The following is a 26991-nucleotide window of genomic DNA, read 5'->3' as shown; positions in this document are numbered from 1 at the left end:
GGTCTTTTTAAAAAAAGACAATTTCTTAGAGGAAAAAAACACAGTTGCTTTACAATTTGTTTCTAGCATTCGTATCTGGCTCAGATGTGTTTGTTCCATACTACAGGTAAAGGAGAGGTTACTCCAATGTGTCACAATTACTTCCTTGAGACTTGCTGTAAAATTTAACGAAGAAGAGGAGGTATGCATCCCTGGAGGTCCACTTGGGGCTGCTTTTGAGATATAGGGGTATAACACTGGAGCACTCAAGTTTCCTGAAAAAATCTGTGCCCTCGAGAATGGTGGGCATTTGGGAAAAGTCACCAGCTTCCCAGAATCTCTACTGTCCCTTCCTTAGGCTTGTCAGACTCTGGCACCCTACAAGTGGGGAATTGGAACAGTGAATTCCCCTGACCCAGCAAACCTAGAGGCCTGACCTCCTGGCAGATATATCTTGCCTCACTGGTTGATGCCAGATGCCACCTCCCACTAAGCAGAGGCATCTGCTGTTGAACTAGGAAAAAGGCCTCCCAAATCACGTGGCCTAACGTCCACCCCTAGAAATGACATCTAAGAAAGCTGCTTGAGGATTAAGGACTTGGCTGTGTCAATGAAACGGTCCTCTGGGACTCCGAGACCCTTCTCTGAGAGCAGCAGGAAGGCCATGTGCAGCGAGTGAGGAGAAGCCCCCATAAGTGTGTCAGGCTTGCTTGAACTTCTCAGTGTCACTGTGGCTTCTGTTTGGGAGAAGATCCTCTCCCAATACCCTTCCCAGACCTAACTCCCTCCTTCTGACCTCTCCCCTTTGGGGATAATGGAACCACTGCCATTTTCACAGGGTCTCCCTTGACTGATCTCAAGGTCCAAGGAGGCAGAAAAAGTTGCTTGTGTGTCCAGTTTCAATAAAAATGCTTTTAATTTTTGTTTATTAGAATATAATTTGTGCCCCCCAAAAGTTGCTTATATCCAACTAAAAATCAAGTATTTCTAGAGGTTATAGTAATATTTTGGATAATCTTAAAAAGTATCACCAAGTCTTTAATGCACTTGGTACTTGACAAGCCTTATTAGTTCTTCTGGGGAAAAGTCATAGTTTTTCCAGAACTGACCTGCTTTCGATCAAGGTTGAAGGGAATGTGTTTGCAGCTATGGTGTTGCCAAAACCATGGGAGGTTTTATCAGTGAGCCTGTCTGGTGCAGACAGGAAGCTCAAAGGCATACTTTTTCTCTCTACGATACTTAATCATGATAGGGATGGGGAACAGAAATGAGTAGAGCCCACAGCCCCTGGAAAGCTTTAGGTGAGTTCTTCTAGATGAATGGGGGAGATGGCACAGCCCCAGCCTCCAAAGCACCTTTGGGTACAAGCTGGAGCAGTTGGGGATGAAGAACTGTCTGCAGAGGGTGACCATGTGACATTCACTAGACATTGTCACAACTACCTGGCGACTTAACAGATAGCCAAGATCTGGTTTGCATTTTCTTATAGAAGCATTTTCTGGAAGACAACTCTACCAGGGTCATGGATGCCCAGTCCCCATGGATAAGAAAACAAAAGCTACCATGACATGATATAGGGCTTTGGCCTCTTTATTTTCTTTTTACAGTTAATTCCACGCATAAAAGACTTCATAAAGCACTATGGCTCTGGCTATACCCCGAATGAGCTGCTGAGGATGGAGCTGGCTATTTTGGACAAACTGCACTGGGACCTCTATATCGGGACGCCACTGGACTTCTTGACCATAGTAAGTATGAGGAGTTTGCAGAGTCTATCCTAGACTCATTTGTGCCTTTGGAACAGCTGTTTACAACATAGGACGGCAAAGCACAGGCGTGCACACGTCCTTCTTGCACATGCACCACAGTGAGGTGACCCACAAGGCTCACGACATATGGAAGAGTAAAAATGTATCTTAGATCCAACATAGTTCCACCAGACTCCCACTTCTAAAGGACATTAAATTAACTTTACAAAAATTTTTAGACGGCACTATTGTGCTAAGTTTCTCTTTTAAATACACACTGCAAAAATATTTAACTTTCCATTCTATGAATACTGTACATAAAAAGCTCTCTGTTTTTGCTACACTTTACACACATTCACTTAGCTGTCTTTATTTACCTACACACAATCCTTATTGAGGCTTTAGACCATATTGATCTGGCACTTAAAAAATATCATATTAGTTTGTATTTGTTTTAGTTAGGGAATGATGGTCATCCTTAAGGATATGATTCTGTTAGTAAGGCAAAATTATGCAATGTGGAAATGTCATGGAGTTTTGGTTTGTTATGAAGCATGGAGATTAAATCACTAAGGACTGTTTCATTAGGAAAACTGGACACTGTTGCCAAGTTACAGAGTTTCTTCTCCTGTCAAACAGATACAAGTAACTTTCCTGCTACCTTAATCTTGAATAGTATGCTGCTTTTTCTCAGAAAATTGAAACATTGTCATCTAAGTACGTTAGGCTCATAATGTGATCATGTCACAAAGCAGACTGTCTTTTCTCTCCAGGGTTGAAGCTCAGCTTGGCCATAGAAAGGGCGTTAAGCCTCAAGCCCCTTGTAGGGCCATGGATGGGAATGAAAAGGGCTGGGCAACATTCGATGTTCCCTGATGGAATTTGAAATTGTTTGCACTTTTGGTCATTGATATATGAAAAGTATGGGGTTTTCTGTTCTAACATTAAAAACCACGGTCTCCAGTTCCACGCCCTGGTGGTCCTGGGCTGGCCCCACGTGGTGGAGCTGCTGCCTCAGAGGAATCCTTCCCTCCACGTCGCGTCCCTGACCAGGCAGCTGCAGCACTGTATGGCGGGCCACCAGCTGCTGCAGTTCAAGGGCTCCACACTGGCTTTGGTCATCATCACCTTAGAGCTGGAGAGGCTCATGCCCGACTGGTGGACTCCTATATCTGATCTGCTAAAGAAAGCACAGGTAGACATCAACTTTGCCCCAGACCAGGCTCTCAGTTTTGCCCCTTTAGCTGATGCAGTCTGCCCCCAAATGGGTACCCATGGCCCTTACTGGCCCTAGTGGGCTCCAGAAGATGCTCTGGCCATAATGACTCTATGAAGAGTCTACCCAAGGGCTAGGTTTTCCACACCTGGCATGACCTCTGGACTTCAGTATGGTACACATGTTCCCTTCACTGGACAATTGTGGTAGATTTCTCTGTGGCAGCCCTTATAGCCAAGAGGATGGGGGGGGGGGGGGGGGTCATGTCCAGCTCAGGAGAAAGCAACTCTGAGCTTAATATTGAGGAGTGTAAATTTCAGACACTTCACCCTCTATCTGAGTGTATGGTACCAGGCACTGGGGGTTTCAGAATCCCTCAAGATGGATGGGGTAGAATGGAATGCATAGTTAGGCCAATTAATGACAGTTTTACTGAGCTTGGAGATAGATGTCCCTGAGATGGTGGAGTTAATGCTCTTAAGTTGGGTGGTTGGACCTTCCTGAAATTGCTCTGTGCTAACATTTTGACACTCAGTTGCTCATTCCTTAGGATTTAAAATGGTTCTGCTTCAAGGCTGACCACTCCTGTTTTAATTACAGATCAGTATTGAGCAGTTGAGATGCTGCATGGACCTTGTAAAGCACCAGCTGAGAACTTTTTAGTCATCCTCCTGCACAGACAACTTTCTGTTTCACCTGCCAGCCTCCGTGCCCCTACCCTTGTGCCCTTTAGAGCATAATAGCAACCCCTCCTTGCTTGAACTGCTCTAAATTCTAGGCTTTATGGATCCTGTAACAAGAAAGGAGGAAGGCCCTGGAAGAACAACTGAGAAAAAGTTCCTGGGTCCTTAGACAATAAGGGGGAAAAAGGCAGGTCGGAGTCACTAGAGGGATGGGTAGTCTGACAGATCACAACCGTGCCTCCCTCTCTCCCCTGGGCCTGAAACCAGGGGGAATGAATGAATGCTCATACTGCAGCTTGGGTTTCCTTCCTTTCCCCAGCAAGGGCTCTAAGAGAGCTGCAGTATGAGGCCAGAGGTGCACCTTGATCAGGGCCCAAGGAGCAGGCTGGTTCTGACTGACCAGTTCATGCTGCTCCACCCACCAGAGCTGGCCAGGTCCTTCCAACTTCCCAGACTTATACCAAGGACATGTGCAGCACTTCAAGTCCGAACTACCCTGCCTGCCACTGCAGAAGTGGAACCGTCTCGCCAGATACATTTACCCTGACTTGGCCGTGACCTATGCCTTCTCTTCACAAGGACTGGATTATAAAGTATGCTTTGTTTAATGTACAGTAACTTGATCAAGCTTTAAGCATATTTTTCCTCTGTTACTCTAAGCAGTTTATTAGTTTAACTAGTAGAATTTTTATGCTAAAGAATGGTATTAAAAGTGACCCCTGTGATGGGGAGGCATAGCTCTGAGATCTTTCCGTTGAGATGAGCAGGTTTTGGGGGCGAGCCTGCTCCAACCGCTGCGCTGCCAGGAGGAGGTTACTAGCATGGTTGTGAGGGAGAAGCCAGCTGCCTCTCTGAGGCTGTGACACTATAGAGCCATTCTCTAAGCAGTGGAGTCCAGCTGGCAGAGATGCCAGCTGGAGCTGTGTAAGTAGTGTTGGGGATATGAATGACTGAGCCACACATTTAGAGGAGGTTTGTGAAGTCTTTCCACTGTGAACAGTTTTTTGTAAATGCTAGGGGAAATGTGATCTGCTACTAGGTGCAAAGTGGTCAAGGACCAGATATACTATAATAGTGTCTGTACTGTAGTCAATGCACATCACTATCTTTCCTTGACATAAATTTGCTTGTTGGAGCTTTTGTAAAAATAAACTTTAATTCCTTTCAACCCTGTCTCAGTCATATGTTACCTGTATCGGATGCCATGCATTTAGACTTGCTAGAGTCAAGTATACTTGGAACACCATCTCCTGAGTCCTGTCAGTAACTGTCCTCTAGTCCGCCACAGATGGAGGTGCTAAGGGGCAGCACGCTGCTCATGGCCACAGCTCCCACCAGTGGCCACGACTGCTTTCTGCCTCCTTCCTTCCTCTGTGTACACTAGTGGGTGGGGTGGGGGTCATCTTGAGGCGCCATACCAGCTCAGGCTGTCTGTGACTTCGGGGGACACTGCTGGGAGGTATCTAAATCTCCTAACCAGGTAGCTCTGGATGTAACCTGGGTCCCCAGAGCTAATCCAACACTCAATCTCTTGGAGAAAGGTGAAGGTAGACATGTGAGCCCCAGCATTGGGGTAAGAGACAGCCTTGTTGCTCTTTCTATAAATATAACTCTTCTTTGAGGAAGCAAACTTCTGTATTCCCAAAGTACCACTTGTGAGTTAAAAAAATTTTTTTTACATTGTTCAAGCATCTTCTCTTTCCTAACTATGACTCTTTCCTCCATCCCACACCCGTTCAAGAGCCTTTTGCAGATGCCCATAGCCGGATTCATTATTCAAACATAAAATTCCCATAGAAGCTGATCAACCTCACAAAATTCACAGAAAAGACAAGCCGTATTTTAACACAGCTGTAGCAGATTAATAAGCTAGGAAACTTGTTAAATCAGAAAAGCTACTGCCCAAAAAAGACACCACAAAAACTCAAAATAAATGCAAAATTTAATGAAAAAAATAAGTACAAAGTGAATGGAAAGGAACAAAAACAGTCAATGAATGAAGGAGTAAATGAATTAACAAGTGAAGCAGTTTTAGAAAAGCATGTTAACGTAACAGACTAGCAAGCCACACTTCCATTGGGCCTCTAATCCAGTAATAAGAGCCCCGCTTAACAGGAACCCACACACAGACATACACAAACACATATGCAGTCAGTCTGCACAATTACAAACCACGCAGACTCAGCTTACCCATAACTAGGGTGACCGTACAACCTGGTTTGCCTGAGACAGTTCTGGCTTATGCCTGTTGATTTGGCATAATTATTAACAGCATCTCACTCTGAAAAGTCTCAGTTTGGACAATAAATTATATGGCGGTTCTACCCAAAACCAACTTGGTTCATGAAAAACATGATAGTAAATGCCAACTTGATCCTACTGACAGCCCTAACAATGCCAACAGATGATACTGAGAAAGAAAAGGAGGGGTAAATCAGACCCTGCAGACAGGAGTCACAATCCATGAGGGGTAGCCTGTTAAAGAATGGCAAGTTTTAAGCTCACCTTGTGCATCAAGGGTTCATTTGGTCTCAGCTAAAGATGACAAAATCCCAAATACAAATAGCACAGGGAAAGAAGTGCAGTGCGGCTCACTAAAGCCGATGGGACCTGTGGAGGCAGCTCAGACCCCAGAAAATGCGACAATGACAGGTCTCCCCAGAGACGCTGGGAAGCCATGCATGGGCCCTCAGGCAGGTAACCAGCCACAATTCTGGCCTTTCAGGATGCCCGGGATGCAGCCCACAGGCTGCAGTGGACAAGTGGCAGAATCTGCCCATTCCAGAGTCCCCAGATGGGCCTATGAACCAGGAGTCCTCATTTTTTAATTAACCAGTGAACCCGCTGGGTCATTGAGCCTCATCTTCAAAAATACATTAGCTGACAGAGGCTGTCTTAAAGGTCATACTTTGACCCAATTGAATAAATTTTCAGACACATAATTACCCTAAAGACAAGACACTCATAGTCCACATGTGCCTTAGATATGCTGAGTTACCTTTCTGGATGCCCATACTGGAGGATCAGTGATCAGTCACAACCAGAGGTGGATTTACTGTGAAGCTAATGAAGCTTAATCGCCAGGGCCCCTTCCAAGGCCCTGTACCTAATTTTATATTCATTTTCTTTTGCTTGAAGAAGGCTTATCAAAGAGTTCAAGCTTCCAGCCTCTCAAAATCTGTATCCATCCCTGGTCATAGCATAACCCTTGGAGAATTTTCTCTTTGAGCATCAGTAAAAGGTGCTCTGCTCCTGGCGAGGACAAAAAGCTTGCCTTTTTCTGCCCCTGCCTTGGTAGACACACAAAGCTTACCCCTCCACCCCACTCTGAATGGAACACCATCTCAGAAGGGCGGAAGGAAGCAGGACTTGGTCCTGGAAATCAAAAAACAGGCCAAGGCAGAAAGGGGGAAATGGGGACATGATGAAGGACACAAAAAACAAACTACTGATCCAGTAATATATCAGCGCAGCTTCCTAAGGCTTCTAATAGGGAGTGCACGGGACCGTGAGCTCCCTGAGGGTGCTCACATTACTCTGGTGGCCTGTACCCTGCACAGTGCTTCATCAACATTAAATGAAATCCTTCCTTTCATCTATTCATTTCCCATTTCATCAGGCGATATTTTCATCCCTGATACTCTCAATGGCTTGCAAACCAACAGGAACAGAAGAATCAACACTGCTAGTACTTTCTTAAAATGTTCCCCTTAAGAATGCAGCTGAAGGGGAAAAGCTCCTTTGCTGGTAGGTTTTCTTAAATTGTCCACATAACCAGACACCGTCATCTCTTTGCCCTGTGACTCTGCCAGGAAAAAGGACACAATGACCTTGAGATAAGAACCTTTCCTCAGCTGAGTACTCTGTGCACTTGGGATTTGCAGGATTGGTTTGCGGTCTTAGTTGGAGTCAAACACTTAACACACACAAGTGGAGTTGGTCCCTGTTTACAGGTAGCACCTCTGGGGCACACAGACAACGGCTTTGGGCTGCTGTTCCATTTACATTCACAGTGAAAACACTGGACGTGGCCTTGTTCACATTCCACTTTCATCCGTAAATAAATTCCAAACACTGTCATTACAGGATGTTTATTACCCACCTCTCCCTATGTATTATAGGGATACTTTATACATAAGAAAGGTTTAGAGATATTTTTAGTTTTTAAAAATCAGGGAATCTGTGTTACTTATGAAAATAATGGGAGAGGATATTATTTGTCTTTACACTCGTGCCAAAATAAAAATTTAGAAGTGTTTTAAAAGTTATTATTGAAATTAAGCTCTAGGTTAGAAAAATTAAAATGAAGGGGAATCGGGCGAATTTTGCAGCATGTATACCAGACCACGCGGCCGCACCTAGGGCACCGCGTGAGTCCCCATCTTGACGCTGAACAATTAGGCCGAGCATCGCGGCTGGGGCCTTCGCTAGAGCGGCACATAACTGCTCCGTCAAGGAATAGTGACACTGTAAATGGAAGACCAGCCACTGGCTCTGAAAAAAATAAACCTCGTCAGTTTTGGATTCCAGCATTCATGGCTTTGACACGTTTGCATAGAGAGGGGTGGCCCGCCAGGCCCCAGGCAGCCTGGGGGTGGGGGTGGGGGAAAAAGCATGGCTGTAAACACTGGAGTCTGTACCGGCTCCCAGTCCGTCCTCACACCATGTTATGGGAGAAGGGTCACAAGATGTAACTCAAGCAACTTAACACATGAAAGTCTAAAGTCCGCTCTTGACATGTAAGTCTGTGCGTGCGTTAACTGAAAAATAAAAATAAAACAAACAAAACAAAAACAGACACATTAAAAGGTACGCAGACGACCAAATCAAACGGAAGCAATAGACAGCAAGATGGACATTGGGAAAGGGCAGTCAGTTTGGCATTTGTGACAAGCAAAGCAGAGAATTCGCTTCAGTTGTGGTGTCCCAGGCTGAGGGTCTAGATCTGATTGGGAAGTAATTTTACAACATAGGACCGAAATTTGCAGAATAAGTACAGCCAATCAAACCCATTCAACTAAATGGTCATGAAAAACAACACCCCCCAAATGCACTCCCGACTCACCCCATTCCCCTGACCAGGGCAGGAGGAAGGGGTGCTCCCAGCCACCCCACCTACCCCACTCCCAGCCTCCGTAAGGCCAGCGGGAAAGGAGCAGTCTCTCCCAGAGGCCAAACTGACTGAAGCTTTCTAGCATGTCCAGCAAACAGAAAAGACCTGTTTTCTAAGCCCAGGGCACATGGGAAAAGCAGGAAGACCAGACCCAGTGATGAGCTTCCACCCTGAGAGCTGTGTTGGTGCCCCTGTAGCCAGCCTGAACCTCCCGCACTGGCCCTCAGACCTGACCTGGCCACAGGTCCTTGTCTTCAGTTTCCGAGTGGTTTCTCCTAGCTTATTTCCTAGGGAACTCTGCCTGCCTCCTCTTTAACAAGATGGCCTGGGACAAGCTGGCAGGAAGCAAGACAAAGCCACTTTGGGTACTAACACCTAGGTCAAAGACCTGCGTACCCCAGGTCTTCCAGGAGAAACCAGATTTCTGGGCCACTAGCTTGAAAACCACACAGGTTCCAATCCACAAAACCCCCAGGCTCACCACTCCAAGAGCTGGACATGGACCAGAGCTGGAAGCAAATGCAAAGCAGAGCACAATTCACATGGTTGAGGAGAGTATGGGGCTGGGGTCCTCCCTGGCGACAGGCAGGCAGGGACTCATCTATCCCAGCAGTGCCAGCAGCTTGGGTGGGGCTACCAGTCAGCAGGATCGGGGAGACTACAGAAAGGACGAGGGTCTGTCCCAAAGCAGAGGGACAGGCCTTAGGAATGAGAACTAGCATCCAATTCCTAAATGCCTGGCTTTGTCCCCCTGGCCTCTCCCAGGGAGAAGCCCTTTAAGTTTCTTTTCCTTAGATGTGTCTGTGCCTCTGTGCATGTGTGTCTGGGGGCTCTGTGTGTTAGTGGTTATATGCCTGCATCTGTGTATGAGGGAGGGCAGGAGAGAGGGTAAGACAGCATATGTGTACATGTATGTGTGTACATGGATGAGTATGTATTAGGGAATACAGTATTGGGGGGCAGGGAGAGTGCTAATGCCAGAAGCAGCATCCTGGCGCCACAGCTATGCACTGCATGGCTCTAACCACAAGGCTCCACTGCCACCAAGGAAGGAAGGGGCTGGGCACACACATTCCCAAACATTTCAGAAGGCAATGGGATTCCAAGGAGCCCAAGAATGAGGGCCAAGATGGGTACACCTGCTTAGCTACTGGTTTGGCAAGAGAAGGAAGGTACCCAACACAGGCCAGAGGCAGAGAGAAGCAAGGATAGATGAGATCCACATAGTGTGATGTGGTTGGGACACTGAATGAAGTGGGATGGGACAGCAAGATCCCCAGGAGCCAAGGCATCTGGACCCAGCTGACAGCTGGAAACAGGCTATGAAAAACACCAGGGGAAGTTACTCAGAGTTACCCCCATCTGGCCAATAAGTTGACTGCACTCCTGGAAGCTGGGATAAAGCCTCTTTGCTGTCCTCCATCATTCTCTCTCCTCCAAGTCTACTCTCTGGGGGAAAAACCAACTTCTGCTTGAGGGCAGCCTCTCTCCCTAGCAGGACTCACAGAGCCCCGACAGGGAGCTGCTGTCCTTCCTTCAGCCAAGTAGTGATCATAGTCTCCAGGGGGTCAGTGCTGACTGGGCTCAAGTCTCTACTATTCTCAGTCACCACCTACCAGCCAATATGGGTCCCATGTCTACCACCTCCGAGACTGAGGGGCATGCACCATAGCTGTCCAAGCAGAAACCACAGAAGCTTTTGTAATCTTTCTGGAAATGCTGTCCCTCTCCTGGCCTGAGAGACCTTCCCTGAGACCCCTCCACTCTCTTGGGGGCCTCTCCCTGCCTGTGTGACCCAGCCTTCAGAACCTCAGCTCTTGAGGAGGCTGCAGGAAAAGAAGAGAGAGAGAGAGAGAGGAAGGCAGGTCACTGGTACAAGAGAGTGCATGAATACAAGATAGTGCACGGATACTTGTATCTTGAGATGTCAAGATCCCTAGTGAAAGAAAAAGAAAGGTGAGCAAGAACGAGGCAGGAAAGCAAGTGAAATGAGAGAGCAAAATGATGAACAAGTGAAAGAGAGTGAGAGTGAGTGAGAACGAAAGTAGGAGCCAAGAGCAGGACAGAGTGAGTGCCCAGGAGACAGCAAGAGCCAGAGCAGGCCAGGGAGCCCGCCACCTACTTCTTCTTGTCCTTGTCCTTCCTCAGGGGCTGCTGCGAGGTGGCGTGCAAGGCCTGAGACTGAAGGGCCTCCACCGCATCCTTCCTGCGGTTGAAGGCATTGGTCTCCTCCTCCAGTTCCCGGCGCTTTTCCTCCACCTTGCGCTTCTCCTCCTGGTGGACCCGCTTCAGGTGCTCAAACTTCTCGTGGAGCTGGGAGCAGAAGATGAGGGAGCCCAGGCTTCCGTGTGGGCCAGGAAGGTGCCCAGGCCCTCCTGCCACCTAAGCCAGGCCCTCTCCTCCCTCATCTGGCCTCACCACAGCACCCAAGCCCGGCACTCACCTCCCTTTCCTTCTCCTTCAACTCCAGCTCCGTCTCCTTCACTTTGTTGACGAACATCTGCCTCATCTCTTCCTCCTTCCTCTGCAGCTCACTCAGGAACTCCTTCCTCTTGGCCTCATATGTCTCCTGTAGGCTGTGGTGACCCAGAGAACAGAGGCCAAGAATGGGATTTTGGTGGGATGGGGTAGGGCAGAGGCAGAGAAGCAGAATCACATGGGCTCCAGGGGGGTTGAGAGGATGCTGGGGTCCCAACAGCTGCTCTCCCTGGCTCACTAGACCCCAGAAGCAGATGCCAGCATGGCAAGTCTAGCTGTGGATGTGAACACAGGCTCACTCCCTGTGCAGGCTGTCACCTGAAGGGCTGGCTGTCACCGTCACTGTCCTGGAAGCCCATCTCCTCCAATTTGCAGCGCCGGTAGAGCTCATAGTGCCGACTGTGGGTCTGCTCACGGAGGTCCTCCATGTTCACCCGGATCAGCATCTCCCGGAGCTTGACGAAGTCGCAGTGATTCTCATTCTCCACTGAAAGCAAAGGGCTCATGGGGCATTAGGCAAGCACACATAAGGGCACGGGGAGGACAGGGCTCAAGACAGTGGTCAGAGTGCTAGAGGCTGACTCCAGAGGCAGGGCAGGTAACAAATAGGCACAGGGAGGACACAGGACAGGGCTACAGGCAGCAAGGCAGGACAGGGGCTGAATTCAGGCCCCCAGCTGGGGATGTGCACTCCCCACCACACTCACCCTGCACCACTCCCCAAGGGTACTGCCGTGCTCGGACCAGCTTGTTCCCCACCTTCACCTCCTCGGTGCTGCCCACCACGGCAAAGGGCAGGTGTGCCTGGAAAGGGGCCCACACATGCATGAGCACTGAGCTGACACAGCTAACAGACCCTCCTTCACTGCCCCTGGGCCCCAGGGAAGGTTGCCCAAACCTGAACAAGGTCTAGCCAGATGCTCACTTCCTGGCTGTCTTTTAGAGAAGTATCCTAGAACCTCCAAAAGGGAAGTGGGCTGAACCCACAATACCCCTTCCACGTTTTCTAGCGTATTCTTTCAGCCCTTGGGCTCCCCAGGGGCCAGTAGAGGCTCCTTCAAAGATCTTGTGGGCCTGGCTCTCTTCTAAGTTCCCAGCCTGGCATCCTGCCTGCCTACTCCTACAGGTTTCAGGTCCCCGCCCTGAGTCCGTATCTTGTGAAACCTGAGGAAGCACCAGTACCAGCACAATACCCGATTCCCACAGGACAAAGGACTGGCTGGCTCCCAGATGCCCACCCGTCTGTCCTGGAGAAGCTAAGGCTGGAATCCTGGGGACCGAGTCTCCCGGGGCTGTCAGAAGTCTGTGCCGGCTCCAAGCCCTCTGGCCACAGAGTCCCAAGGCCCTTGCCCAGCGCTCACATTCATGACTGCATTAATCTCTGCAACAGCCTCATCATCAGTGGGAAACTGGTAGATCTGGACTCCATTGCTGACTAGCTCGCCCATGATCTTGATCTTGAACTTGTGGAGCTCACTCTTGGAGATGGTGTCAGCCTTGGCAATGATGGGAATGATGTTCACCTGCCAGGATCAAGGAAGAGGGGGCAGCAGATTAGTTACTCCCTGACTGTGGACAGCCTGCCCAGGCCACATCCCTGGACAGAGGGGCAGGAAGCCAGAGAGATGGAGTTGTTGCTCCCATGGGTAGTCTTGGCCCAAACCCAGCCACCTGGGGCCATTCTGATGGGTCGTAACAATTGGCTGCAGTGCTTCTTACAGCCCCGATTCCCCCCAAACCACCATCCAGCCCCAAAATTAGACCCCTGGGCATATGCAGCTTTGACCCAGAGTACTCTGAAGGTCTTCACTGGCCTAGGGCCTGACAGAAGCAGCAGCGGGGGCTGAGCTCCTCTGTAAGCAGGTAAGATGACCCATCAGTAGCCACAGGAAGACCTTAAAATCTCCTAGGCCAAGCGTATCCCAGTTTTCACAGTGAAAATTAACTCCTGAGATGCGGATGGCACTCAAGTGAGAGCTAACAGGTGACTGTGTGGCCACACGCCCTCCAGGACCCCAAGCCCTTCCTGTTGCCCCCATGAAGCTGCCCTCTCATTACCTACTTCTCACTCGCCTTCAAATCTGGGCCTTAACTCTCCTCTCTCTAGTGGGCTCAGGAGGACCCCAAGGGAAATCCAGCAGGAAGACAAGGGAAGTGAAGGGAGCAGAGGAACAAGGAACTGAGAGAGAACTGGGACGCTCTGGGGAGAGGGTCAGAGGGCCGAGGGGGAGAGGTAACTCTAAGAGGAGGAGGCCGAGAATAAGAATCGATTCAGCTAGAAGGAAGGGGCTCAGGGCCAGACCCAGAGGACAGAGCTCTGGAGAAAGAGCCCAGAGCAATGGGGGCCCACTGCAGCAATAGGGACAGAGGTAAGAGAAAATAGAGAGAAGACCAACCCAAGGTTGGAGGCTGTCTGCAAGCCCCCAACCAGTGGAGCCCCTGAGGACCGTAGTGGACAGTCACAGTGCAGCCACCACACCCCACCTCACCTCAGTGGAGGACCATGGAGCCCATGGAATAAGTTGGGGTGGGAGGTGCATACCTTGCTATCTAGTTTCTTCATGGTCACCAGATCTAGGGACTTGAGGGAGTGCCCTGTGGGCGTGATGAAGTAGAGGCATACGTGGATCCTGGTGTCATGGTAGTCAAAGAGTGAGCGGCGGATCTTCAGCTCCTCCTGCAGATAGTTTTCAAACTGCGCATCGATGTAGTCGACTATAGGCCTGTAACTACAGACAGCTCCATCACCTAGGAGGCAGGCAGCTGAGCCGCAACCTGTGCGGCTTGGAGCCAAGCCAGGCTGCCCACCAGCCTTCTCTCTGTAGGAACAAACAGCTTCTCCCTGGGAATCCCTGCCTGGGTACAGGTGGTTGACCCCTTCTCTTGACCCACAAGGGGTCCTCAGGACCTCAGATATTCCCCCAAGAGGCCCTCCTCTGGCCCCCATGGAGTGTGGGGCTCGGTTATTCATATGGGAGCAGCTTGGCATGAGGAGTGCTTGGGCAAAGTGTTAAAGCCAAGGCCAACATGAGTGAGATGGGGATGAGACTAGGCGGGGCCACCCTTCCTGCCTCTTGCCTCTCATCCTTATTGATCTGATCCCCGAAGCCCACAGCATCCACGATGGTCAGCTTGAGCTGCACATTGCTCTCTTGGAGGTCGTAGGTCTGGGGCCGCAGGCGCACACACTCCTCATGGTGACTGGCTTCCTCGGTCTCGAAGGTCGTGTTGAAGAGCGTGTTCATCAGTGTGGACTTGCCAATGCCAGTCTCCCCTGGGGAGCGGGGAGTGGAAGGAGGGGATTGTCAAAGGCTGGAACTGGGGCTGTCCCTGGCTGTTGGCTAGGCTGGGTGGGTGCCTGAACATCCTCAGCCTCCATACAAGAGAAAGGGGCACACATAGTAGGAACAACAGTAAATGTTTTTCTAAACAAACAAATGAATCTAAATCTCTGTGATAAACACTCTTAGTTTACACGTCTAATCCTGTTTACACTTCACGGCAACTCTAAGTCAGGCCCTGGCTCCAACTCTGCCCTTGACCCTGGCAGAGACATCAATCAAAGCCTCATCTTGACCCCAGAAGCGTCGCTCTGCCTGTGAGGTCCCCTTGCAGCTCAACAGGTGGCCAGGGCAGCAGCACCCTATCTCCCAGAAGGTCCTCGTTGGTGTTGTCTGAGGGTGCCCCCTGGCCAGGCCATGACACTCACCCACACAGAGGATGTTGAAGCTGAAGCCCTGAGTGACCGACTTGCTGACCAACTGGTCAGGGAGGCTGTCGAAGCCCACATGGCCGCCCAGGGAGAGGCTCCGGGGCTCTGGCTCTGCATTCTGCCAAGAAAGAAATAGAGCAAGGCAGTGAGCCCACTGGGGAAGAGGGGCCAAGTAGGGGGAAAGCTAAACCTGAGTCAACCGCCCCCCCTTGTCTAAATTCTCCTCAAATCTCAGGACACAGCGTGAATGCACCAGAGCTCCAACTCCAGGCCGAGTCTTCACAGAGGGAGCCCATTGGGCCTCAGCGCACCATCTGGGAAAGGTCCCTTTCACCCAAGGCTCTGCTCCACTTGACGGATGAGGGTTGCCAAAGCCTGGGGCATCTCCTGGCATGGATGGCCCCAGGACCTATGACTGCTACCCCTGACGGCTCACCTGTCCTCCCACAGGAGGAGGCCCCAGATGGTCCCTGGATCTTAAAGATTTCAAGAGGCCAAGACTGGAGAATGTGTGTGTTCTTGCAGCCCCCTCCCGGGCCTCACATACCCTCCTACTGAAGCAGAACTTGAGCAGAGACAGGTCTGGCCCAGCCTCCTCACATATGTGCTCCATCGGGGGGCCTTCCCCATGAGGCCAGGCTCACGGTCCTCCACGTGCACCCCTTGCTCCTCACGCACCCAAGCGTGGAACGCATACACCGGCACTGCTACAGGGACCAGCGCTCACTCAGACCACCACTGGGTCTGAGGGCTGGTCTCTGAGGCATCCTCCCTGCTGCCACCCTGCTGTTCTCCAGGGACTCCCAGCCTCTCGCTCATGCTACCCTCTCACACCCACCCCTACCCCCACCTCCTCCCCTACTCCCAACCCCACCCTAACCCTAGTTATTTAGACAGAGGATTTTGGATGAGAATGTGGAGGCCCAGCTTTAGCAGAGAGGCAGGCAGAAGGTCCCGAGTGAACCGGGGCCACTGGAGCTGGCCCACAGCACTATAAAAAGAAACCACAAGGACCCAAAGCAGAGGGTCAAGGTTGGACTCCAATTTGTGTAGATGGTTTCTGTGGCTTCCCTGGGAATAGGGGTAAAATGCTATCCTCCGAGGGAAGGTTCCCAGGCTCAGCCTTCCCGTGTTTGGCCCCTCTCGAGGGCAGGCCCCAGACAGCTCCATGTTGGGCAGAAACATGCCTCCTCCATTCTGAGCCCCTCTGCCCTGACTGCCAGCTAGAAAGAGCAAGGACAGGAAAGGGCAGTGGGTCTGAGTCTCATCCTGCCATCCTGCCCACGGCTCCAGAGGGGAGGAAACAGGCCCAACTGAAGACAGCCCCAGAAGCTACTGATTAGGACCGTGGCAGCCCTTATGTCAATGTGGATATGGGCACAGTGGGCAGAGGGGGGCTCAAGACCAGATGCAGGGCGCTGGCTCCCTGCCCTCCCACAGAGGGATCCGCTCTTGAGCTCTTCTTGACCTCTCTGCAGCCGCAGACTGTGGCCTCAGCCTGAACCCCTCCAACCATTCTTTCCTCCCAACCATAGCCCCTGGCACCCAAACCCCTTTCTCGTCTCCACTAATCATGCATCCCCCGCAACACTGCCCCTGGGCTCAATCACTGTAGCTCTGCATTGATGACACCCAAGTGTGTTTGCTGGCAGCCTAGACCCCACGTGGCCCATTTGGGTAGTTGTACTATCCCCTCAAAGAAACTGGGGTTACCCCTAAACCTGCTCTCTCAACAACCCTCTCTCAACAGAGCCTCTATTCTTATAGCTGACCCTTTCTCCCTATCTACTATCCCCAGGGCATCATGTCACAACCTCCCCACTCAAGCCCAGGTCCTCCCCCAACACCCCTCCCGGGCTGCAAACATAACCCAACAGAGAGGCCCCAAAGGCAGCTTCCTCTCATTGGAGCCCACATCAAAAACAGTAAATGGAGCATAAGATGTTCTGGGTCAGACCCAAAGTCCCTGGCATGGCATCGCAGGCCCTCCACAGTCTGAGGCTTTCCTCACAGGCTTAGTTCCCACCCAGCTGGTTTCCTCTGAATGCACTTTACAAACTCAGCCCCTTCCCTGGGCTCCAGAGCTCACTCTACTTTTTCCCCCGCACCTGCTCTGACCTGGCCCCTAAGTGCTGACGTTCCAGAGCCCTCACTTGGCTGTGACCCTATTTCCTTCAACTAGTAGTTGTCCTTTTTTAATGCATCCTGGTTCTCCAACTCTCCCATAAGCTCCACAGAGTTGGCTTCAGGCTGGGGGAGGTCAGGTTTTCCATCCTTCCCACCCTCCCACCACTAAGCCCAACATGCTAGACAACACTACCATTCATAAATTACTGAACACCATCTTCAACTGCTGCAGCATCAGGGGCATCTGCCCACCTCACACAGAGCTTCGTTATTGAGTCTCTGTTCCACCTGCTCGCAGCAGCTTGAGGATCAAATGGAGGACAGAATAGTTAGTCTAGAGCTTTCTTCTTTTCAGGCGAGACTGAAAATCTCCAAACTTTAAGGCATGCTGCGCTTGCAAAGAAGGCTATGTGTTTATTCATCCTCTTCTTCCAAGGGTGACACAATCAGGATGCAATCCAACATCCTGTAGTCTGCCGCCAAAACCCACCCAGTCAGCTGTGTCTGGAAACCACACACGCGCACGCACACTCACACACACGCTCCACTGCAGAGTACTTGCCCAGAAACAAAAACCATCCTATTCCTGAGTTTACCCCACTTTCTTACAGTTCCAGGCTCCAAAGGCTAACAGCAGCACTCGGGGGTCTCACATAAGCCCACCCATCCACGCTCAGCGGGCCCTGCCTGCCTTCGCTCACACAGCTCAGCTCTCACTCCAGAAGTGTGTGGAGTTCAGGCAGGTCTTCATTCCCAAGTTGTTGCCCAGGCTGCACTCTGTCACTCCAGGGGCCACAGACCTGGGGTAATCAATGCCTTCAGGAGCCTCAGGCATAGGAGTGTCAATCTCCAGAGCGTGTGAACACACACATGTACACACACAGAAGAATGGCCACTGGTCCTGATGGGGGCAGGGTGCTGTTACCTGATCTCAGGAGACTGATCTGACCTCCCACCTCTACTGAGGTGTGACTCTCACTAATGCCAAGCTCCCTGATCCTGTATTTGGCATCGACAACATGTGATCCAAGGTGCACCACTCACTCCAAGGTGCCCGCCCCAGGTGTCTCTGCTGACCTGTGTGGGGTCGCAGCCTAGGAGCACCCAAAGCACCAAAGCAGCACTGGCATGTCTTAGCTACCATGACTCAGAGAGAAACTTCAGGTCTCTCACTGGCTACCTGGCCACCAGCCCTAAAATTTGGCAGGGAAGGCCTCAACACCAACTCCAGGGGTGGGTCCTAATAGTCCCAAGCCAATCAGCATGATCCCACGATTGGTTCAGGTATAGGCAAGTGACCCAGGAGGAGAGAACCTTTATGACCATCTTGTCACCATTAGGGGAGCTAGCCTAAGCCTGAAGCCCACTCACAGAGGATGGCAGAGCCAAGAACATCACAGAGTAGAGCCAGGCTCTGCCCTACCTCTGGGCTTTTCCCTTTAGCCCTGGCCAGATCTCCCTTTACTGCTTAAGCCAGTTGAGTGGCGCTATCTAGTACTTGCAACTAAAAGAATCTTGACTGCTAGTCTCTGAAGTAAAACTCTGAGTGTCGAGGAACAGGGAGAAAGCGAGGAGAGCAAGGACAAGGAGAGAAGGAAAACGTGTGGAAAGTAGTTTGTGTTTACAACCAAAGGAAGGAACGGATGTCAAATGATGACACCAGCAGCCCACTGAGGACCACCCTGTGTGAGCTGAGCCGAGTTATTTAGTCTCCCACACAGTCCTTCCCCGCCCTGGGGGGCAGACACCATTATTATCCCCATTTTAAAGGTCAGGAAACTGAGGTGCACAGAAGCTAGAGAACTAATCAGGGCAGAGCAGGGATTTGAGAGCAGCCAAGCCCTTGCCCCAACCACTCTGCTCTAGTGTCTCCCCTAATCTTACAAGGCTCCCGACTCAGTTACTCAGTCACTCAACATACAATCACTGGGCACATCTGCTGTGTGCCTGGCACTGGGAGGGCTGCCAGTGAAAAGATGAGGACACCAGATCCTTGACCTCGGGGGCTCAGTCTAATTCAATCTAAGCTCAAATGGCTGTAGAGGCCAGGCAGGTACTATAAATGAGGGAAGGGAAGCAATATAGTAACAATGAAAACAATAGCTAGCAGTTATCGAGTGCTCACCAGGGTTGACTCTAACTAATCTCATTTAGTCCACGGATCACAGCCTGTGGGGTAGGCTGTAATATTACCCCCACCGTGCAGATGAGACAATTAGGGTGCCAAGAGATTAAGTAATTTGCCCACGACCACACCGCTCAGGAGGGTGAAGCCTGGATCTGAATGGAGACAGTATGACTGCAAACCCATGCTTCCAGCCACATCACTCCACTGCCTGCTGGATAAAAGACCTGCTGACTTGGCCGAGTGTGGGGTCCCCCGGGGAGAGGCCGGAATGGTGGGGAACTGCAGAGCCTGGGCTCGGTCCACCATGGCCATGGTTCTGTGACGCCAGCCAACTGTGGGAATCCAGGCGTAGTGTTGCCAAACCTTCCAGTTTTTCAAGAGACTCCAGAAATCTAGATTTTTATGTGAAACCCCCTCATTTTTAAAGGTTGGCAACCAATACAAATTGAAAATACCATGAGGGCCCAACAAAACATGTTGGGGATTGGATGTGGCCCATGGCCTGACAGTCTGCAACCCCAGATCTGGTAGGAGAGTGAGCTGGAAGGACAATACACCCAAGTCTCCATTCTTGGAGCATGGAGACCACAGGAGATTGCTTCGAGGGAGGAGCCTTCAGGCTGCACAACTTAACTCGGACTCCGGTGAGAGGTAGACCCAGCTGCTTTGGGCCCTTGCACACACACAACTTCCTGGGGTGCCGGCTCAGGGGGCTCTGTCCTCAAACCTCCAGGAAAGAGAGCTGACAGCCCTGAGCTCTACGTACATAATGGGAAACTCCACAGGGCCATTATCCCCTCTCTAATCACTAACAAGCTTTTGGCTCCTGAGCCAGGTCCCAGGCTTCTGTGTCATCATTTCTTGGGCACATCAAAGACAACCACCGAAATAACTGCTCAGGCCGGCTCTGTTCCTCCATGCCCGGCTGTCCAGAACAAAGTGGAGAATGGCATTTTGTTCTGCAGCCCAGCGGATAAGTAGGACGTCAGGACGTCCTTTTCTGACCAGGAAATGCTCAGTCTGAGCCTTCTGAAGCAGCTCTGATTGCCAGCCCAGAGGAGCTGCCCCTTTTACCAAGAAGAGAGATGGGTTTTGGAGAGAAACAATGTCTCATGGCTTGACCACATAAAAACAGGATTTTATCCAGAAGGAATTGGAAATCTGCTGAATGTCAGGACCAATAGAGCCGAGGAAGCTGTGGGTGAATAAAGAACCCTGAGATCAAACCCCTCAAACTAGGCTAGTTGTCAGGGTGGGAGCAGAGAGGATAACCCACCATAAGTATCTGGCTCCTGAATCCTTGACAAAGAGCAGCCCTGCACCCCAGGCCTTCCACAGAGTTCCCTGGTGCCTTGGACTTTGGACACTTTTCTCTGCTAGGCTCCCATGCCTAGCACCCACTGGCCTGAGCACTCGGACAGGCAGACGGGAAGCCCACTCCCCAGGAGTGCTCCAGCCCTCCATTAAGTCGGTGAGCAATGGACCCAGGAGTCATCGCACCACTGGGAGCCTTCTCCACCCACGTTCCTGGCACAAACTGCTCTACCCCCAGCTCTAGCTACTCTAAGCAGCCTGGGCCTTAAATAGCCAGAGCAGAGGCCTCTGGCCAGAACCCTGGTCAAAGCGCAACTGTCCTTGAGTCCGAGGAGGAATCCTAGGAATTTTCCCAGGAAAGGCTTAGGCTCTGGTCCCAGGATTCCACAGCAAGCCTCTAAGCCCAGGTCAAAGGTTACGGGAAATAACCAAAGGGATGTGTGTGGGAGGGTAGGGCTGGGAATGCTGCTACCCTGGGCAGGAGGAAGAACACAGGCAACATATACCTGTCCCGAATCAAGAGGACACCTGGGAAACAAAGTGTCTCTCTTCTAAGGCGGCAACAGAAACCTGAGAGGACATGAGCAGGGATCAAGCTTCACAGCACCAGGATGATGGCAGATGAGGTAATGATGGCAAGGTACAGCTGGGTCCCAGGAGGCCACCAGTCACTCTCACAAGGCCATTCATCCCCTCCCCCATCCTGGGAAGTGAAGAGACTTTGGGAGCAAAACCACCCCCAGAAGCCCAAGGCCATCCCATGCCCTGACCCCAGTACTCCATTCTCTCTGCTTCCCTGTCTCACCAGGAGGCACTTTCCTCCCTTTTTCTGCACAGAGACAGCCAGGGCTGCTGCTTAGTAATTTGGAATGGTTTGTTTCACACTTCTTATGTGAAAATCAGTTTTCCAGGAAGCCAAGAGCACAGTTACTGGTCTCTGGGCCCACCCACCACGCCCCAGGCCTAGGACACAGACACATTCTTGAGCTTTGTTGCACCGCCTGAGAAGGAGTGGTCCGTTCCACCATGGAGCAGATGGAGAAGGCTCTCTGGGCTTCAGAAGGTGCTGGAACCCCAGGTGTTCATACTTTCCCACTTGGCTCAGGGACTCTGGTGGCAGCACAACTGCCTTACAGCCAGGAAAGCCACAAGTGGTCTGGACATCACTAGAAGGAGGCAGCCTGTGTTCCACAGAAAATGAGACCCTACCCTTGGAAAGAGGACTGTGGGCAGCAAAGGTGACCCTGCCCTCCTCCCAGCCTAGGATGGACGCCAGTGCTGGGAAGTGGCAGAGAGATGTATGGGCACCAACATGGGCCAGCAGAGGCTTGGGGCAGCACTGCTACACTTCTCTGTTCTTGCCCCATTCACCCAGCACCAGGCAGAGTATCAGACTTGCACACTGGTCCCACAGCCAGGTCTGGTGAGTGGACTTGGGTCCATGCCCACAGCCCCTCCTGAACCCCAGGCCCTAGGTGGCCCAAGCCCAGGAAGCCCCTCAGAGAGTAGCCAGAACCCGGCTCCACATTAGGTAGGAGCCAAGAACCACCTGGAAGCCATATGTTCTGAGGAGCAAACTATCTAATTCTCTCCAAGACCACCCAGCACAACCTAAGTTATAGCCAAGATGCCCCCTGCCCTGTCCTCTATCACCTCTTCCCAGCCATGGTTCCTCACATGAGCCCTCAGGATGCAGATGGCTCCAGCACAGAACACCCAAGCTTGATCACGAGGGCACACCGACCTTGGGAGGCATCCTTTCCCCAGGCAGATGTGTCTCACTCCTGTCTGCACAGTTCCACATCTGGTTGTCTGCCAAAATTTGTGCCTTAGGGGCCATGCATGGGGATCCCAAGACCCAAGCTGGGAGCACAGAGGCAGGAAGACTAAAGAGGCTGCAGGGGACACACAAAGGCCAGCCAGCCCTCAGGCCCTTTGCTCTGTCATCCTGCAGCTGCTTGCTTCTGGTAGCTGGACCTGAGCCACAGAGACATTTGTGGTAGTTACTGCTCCAAGTACGCACCTCCACCTAGTCCATCTTAGGGCCTAAAACTCAAAAGGCTCCACCCTCTATGTCATCCCAAGGGGTACTCGGGTCATGGGATTGGTTCTCAGGCCCAAATCTGCCTATGACCAGAGTCTGAGTCCTCATCCAACTGCGAGCTGCTGGCATCAACAAGAGGATGGGCACAAAGCACAAAGCATCCAGCGCCCTCCCTGCCATCCAAAGCTTTTGGCAAAAGTTAGGCCCTAGGTTTCCAGCCTCCATCCATTCTCCCATCTTGTTGGCATTGTGATCATTCCCCTTCTTGCCACCTTCTCTGTTCCTACCCTCATCAGTCCCTTATCACGTGCTCCCTTGGATGACCAATGCCTTCCCATCAGCCTCCCTGCTCTGACCCATTCCAATCAAGATCCCAGGAAGCCCTCCGTACAGTGAGCACCCACAGCATGGTACGATGTGCCTGAGGGAGGCAGAACAGGACAGACCCCCTCCCAGAGAAGGGAGCAGGGCTGCAGCTCTGCAGGTGGTGCTCACTTATGACCCTCCAACGCCACCAGGCACTGAGAGTTGCACAGACGTTTTTTGCTCAGCTCTCATTTCTCCTCCGGAACAGCTCAGCAAGGTTCCTGGCCATTTTTACAGGACAGGGAGATACCCCTCTATGACAGAGCCTCACTTGGTGAGAGGGCTGCCTCCCACATCCCTTCCCACCAGCTCTTAATTCAGAGAGGGAAGAGGCACTGTCTGGATAGCCTGCTTCTTGGGGAAGAGTCAGGATTACAGGGGTGACAACGGAAGTGACAGATGGTGCTGGGATAAAGCGGAGATGGGGGGGTGACTGACTAGGAGGAATGCCAGGCGTGAGGCTGCCATGCTGCACGCTTCTTTCCTCTCCCCCTCACATCTCCACTTTCCCTTGGCCCTAAAGCCTCCCCCGCCATGGAGTTTGAACCTCAAACAATCTTCAGAACCTGAGATTCTGACAAGAGAAACCCAGGAGATGGCCCGTGGGGGCAGGAAAGGGTAAACCCCAGAGTCTGGGACCCAGTAAGGAGGAGGAGCTGAGCAAGAGTAGACAGCAAGAGGCAACAGAAACTCCCTAGAGAGCTGTCCAGGAGATGTCCACCCCAACCCTGTGGCCGATCTAGGCTTCAGTAGGGCCCAGCCAAGATGTAAAGGCTGCTGAGCCTATGGCGTTTACATCATGCTATGTGGGGAATAGGAACCCAGCACACATTGACCTCAAAGTACAACTCTGTATGCCCTTCAAAGCTCCAGGTTGGTACAGTTCCAGGCCCTCTAGGGCTGGTCTGATCACCGGGCTGGCCTGACGGGCAGTGTAGACCTGACACAGCTCAAACAGATCACAGCCTCATGGCCACTGCTTAACACCAGCATCAACCCTGGGGCTGGCGAGACACCCAAGCATATCTTCAAACACAGCATAGACTGCAATTAACCTTCCATGAACTCTTTGAAGAATTATCAATATGGTTGTGCCCATTTTAAAGCAAGATAAAGGAAGAAACGATTTTCCCAGGATGGCAAGCAAGGAGAGGAGAATGGAGTCCAAACTCCTAAATTCAGGTCAAACCCTACCCTATCCAAGGTCAAACTCCACCCAAATTCAACCCTGTCCAAGTCCTCTCAGGAGGCTGATGGCCCAGAGCATGGAGGGCATGAAAGGCATCCATCCATCTAGCTTAACCTGGCCCGGTAGCCAAGGCTCCTGAGCTCAGGCTGTATATCTTACCTGAGTCAGTCCCCTCTCTGTGCCTCGGCCCACCATGGGGATAATACCCCAAATCCTCACAGAAATGGTCTAACAGCAAACACAGGAATCTGAGAGGAATGGCCTTTCCAGCCCACCTCCCGGTAGTGCAGCAGGCCTCTCAGCTCAGCCTCTGAGGACAAACTCTGGACAAGCAGTGACGGGAGCCCCTAGGGAGAGTGCCATGTAACAGAGCAAACTCATTCTCTGCTGCCTTCTTATACAGAGGGCCAGTCTTCACATCCACAAGGACATGAGATATCATGTATCATTTTTTTCTGTGTCCTTAGCACGTGCCAGATACTGCTCTAAGTACCTCACCTGGATCCTCTCATTGAATCCTCCTAATAACCCTATGAGGGAGGCAGTATTTTTATCCCATTATACAGATGAGAACACTGAGGGGTTAAATAACTTGCTTAAGGTCACATGGCCAGTAAGTAGCAGTCTAGGACTCCTACCAGGCAGTCTGATTCTGGTTACTCTACATACCGCTCCCCCTGCAAGACCAGCTGTTAGAGCAACTTCCGGCCACAGACAGACCTACGACCCAGACATAACTTTCTAGTCAGCTGGACACAGAAAATGCACACAGACACGCATGCAGAGATACGCAAACACTTAGAGGTCTCTTGGCCTCCAGCTGATCCACAGGTCTATTAGGATTCTGGCGCTGCCCTCCTTGGGGACATAAGTTCCTATTTACGTTGCAGGGGTGAGGTGAACCTTTGATGTGCCCAACCCCTGAAACCGTTCTCTCTATATTTAAACTTACTTAACTGACACATAGCCTTCTCTTCAATGGGAATAAAACACCCCAGTCTAGAAATTACGAAATCAAGAGCTTCTGTTCCAAAATAGACCAACAAAATGTATTTTCAGATTAAAGAGAAAATTTACATACACAAATTCAGATGATAGTATTTATAGCATTAATTACATAAGTCCTGGCTCCCTTATTTAGCCCCAGAACCAATTCCTTATCAGTCACATACTCAGCATTTCCCCCTCCCCTCAACAGCCCCGGATCCTCCCTCCCCCTTCCAACGACCAGGGCCTCACATGCTGGCAAGAGGACACAGCTTCCTTCACTGTCACAGCCCAGCCTCCCAGACACACCCAGATCCAGCCTTAGACACCAGAGGACAAGCAGACACAATCCCCAAAAGGCCTCCCTCCCCCGGAGTGAATTATAAAAACCTTGAGGAAGTTGGCTATTGGCTGGCTCAGGCCCAGAGAGACCCCTGCAGGGACCATCAGAGACATTAGCCCTGCAGAAGTCACACGCGGACTGAGGCCCAAACAAACATCCACTGGGCTGAATCTGGAATTCCTCCAGTTCCTGGGGAATGGCTGCCTCAGACCCGATCACTGAGGCCAGACCTGCCTGGAATCGCACCCAGGATCCAAGCGCTTAGGTGGGGGATAGAGGTCTGGGGGAGAGGTGGACGTGGGGGTTGGGAGATGGAGGGGGAAGGAAAGGTAGGCCCAGGATCTTTAGGACTCAAGTCTGCAACTGCCCTGAGCTCATCTGAGGGACTCCCTCGGATCCCTGGGTCTTCATCCTCACCAGTTGTGTCCATCCAACAGCACCTGCGCGGCTAGGAATCTCCCCAGCACTACAGAAACACCCAGGGAGATGGGGGCCGGGGTATCCCGGTTCCTCCGCCCCGGCCCGCGGGGCTCCAGTCTGTCCTCGCACCTGGCCGGAACCAGGCGCGTATTTATTTGCTCCTTCCCGCGAAAGGGGTCTGCTTCTCCCGTGCCCAAGCGGGGGCGACCCCGCCAGCCGCCCGGCAAGGCGCCGCCGCCCGCCGCCCCGGAACCCCAGGCGAGCGCTGCGAAGAGCCCCCAAGCCCGCCCGGCGTCGAGGCCGGCGGCGCGGCGCTGACAGCCCGGCTCGCGCCCCTGGCCAGCTGCAGGGCGGCCCCCTCCCCGCGCCCCGCGCCTCCCGCGCGCGCCGCGGCCCAGCAGAGCCCTCACCGGGAAGCGCTCCAGGTCAGTGGCCGCCATGGTGAGCTCTGCACCGGGCAGGCGGGTCGGGCGAGCACCCGGGCCGCGACAGGGACAAGCCGGCTGCGGGACGCGCTCCGCCCGGGCGGCTGCGGCTGAATGGATCCAATATGGCCACTTCCTGGAAACTCCCCTTGGCGGCGGCGGCGGGAGAAGCCGCGGAGCCGCCCCCGCCCCCGCCCGCGGGACCGGCCTCCCCGCCTGGCCCGGCCACGAGCACAGCCCGAGCCCCGCCGCTTGGACGGCCGGGGGTCTCCACGGCGAGGCGGGAGGTGCCAGCTGAGAGTGTTGCTGGGACTTGTAGTCCGTGAGTTGGGGGGCCGGGAGGGCAGTGCCTGGGGAGCCGGGGCTGGTGCCGGCCGGCCTGCCGCGCGTCCCTGGGAGGCTGGAGCCGAGCACGGATGTCAGTGTCCCGGGCCCGCGCGCAAAGAAACCGGTGACGTCGGGAGGGAAGCGCGTTGCAGCGTGCGCCCTAGGGGTCTCCCCCCACCAGACCGCCTCTACCCCTTCGGGGCCTGCAAATACACTGGGACCACCCACCAGAGTGTCGACGGGCTGCGTGCGGCCCATGGGGTCCAGGAGGGGCCTCAGTGTCGTATGCCTGTACCCTGGACCCCACCTGATGCTCTGGTCGGAGCCAGGGCGGGACCCGGGGCGGGACCCGCGCGTCCGGCCGAGCGGCCTTCCAGGGCAAGGGACCAGCC

General features: G+C 52.3%; 2 protein-coding genes across 26 annotated transcripts in view; one reads left to right on the top strand and one right to left on the bottom strand.

Annotated features, from left to right (window-relative positions):
• CCNI2 (cyclin I family member 2) overlaps positions 1 to 4794 on the top strand; it is a 6399-nt gene extending 1605 nt beyond the window's left edge. Inside the window, exons 3-6 of one of the 3 annotated variants that reach the window (XM_070234370.1) lie at positions 107 to 181; positions 1587 to 1727; positions 2692 to 2922; positions 3544 to 4794. Coding sequence is in view for 1 of the 3 variants with exons in the window: in XM_070234372.1 (XP_070090473.1) it covers positions 107 to 181; positions 1587 to 1760 (249 nt within the window). In the remaining 2 variants the exon portion in view is untranslated. Of the gene's footprint in view, positions 1 to 106; positions 182 to 1586; positions 1761 to 2691; positions 2923 to 3543 lie in introns of those variants that run through there. The other 2 variants (XM_070234371.1, XM_070234372.1) reach the window with 2 other exon arrangements.
• On the bottom strand, positions 1554 to 26991 carry SEPTIN8 (septin 8). Of its 23 annotated transcripts, none has more exons than XM_023617710.2 (10): positions 26828 to 26991; positions 14927 to 15047; positions 14296 to 14491; positions 13760 to 13946; positions 12579 to 12740; positions 11925 to 12021; positions 11536 to 11704; positions 11183 to 11315; positions 10862 to 11052; positions 1554 to 2907 (listed from the first exon to the last, which is right to left on the bottom strand). In XM_023617710.2, the coding sequence occupies exons 1-10, from the start codon at positions 26855 to 26857 to the stop codon at positions 2742 to 2744; spliced, it is 1452 nt and encodes a 483-aa protein (XP_023473478.2). In that variant the 5' UTR covers positions 26858 to 26991; the 3' UTR covers positions 1554 to 2741. The 23 variants fall into 23 exon arrangements, with proteins under 23 accessions (XP_023473478.2, XP_070090453.1, XP_070090454.1 ...); XM_070234352.1 differs by having other exon boundaries at positions 1554 to 2904; positions 26828 to 26988; XM_070234353.1 differs by having other exon boundaries at positions 13760 to 13940; positions 26828 to 26988.

This window comes from Equus caballus, chromosome 14 (assembly GCF_041296265.1).
Source record: "Equus caballus isolate H_3958 breed thoroughbred chromosome 14, TB-T2T, whole genome shotgun sequence".
NCBI lineage: Eukaryota > Metazoa > Chordata > Mammalia > Perissodactyla > Equidae > Equus > Equus caballus.
The sequence above is the reverse complement of the archived record's forward strand: the minus strand, read 5'-3'. Positions and strand labels throughout refer to the sequence as shown.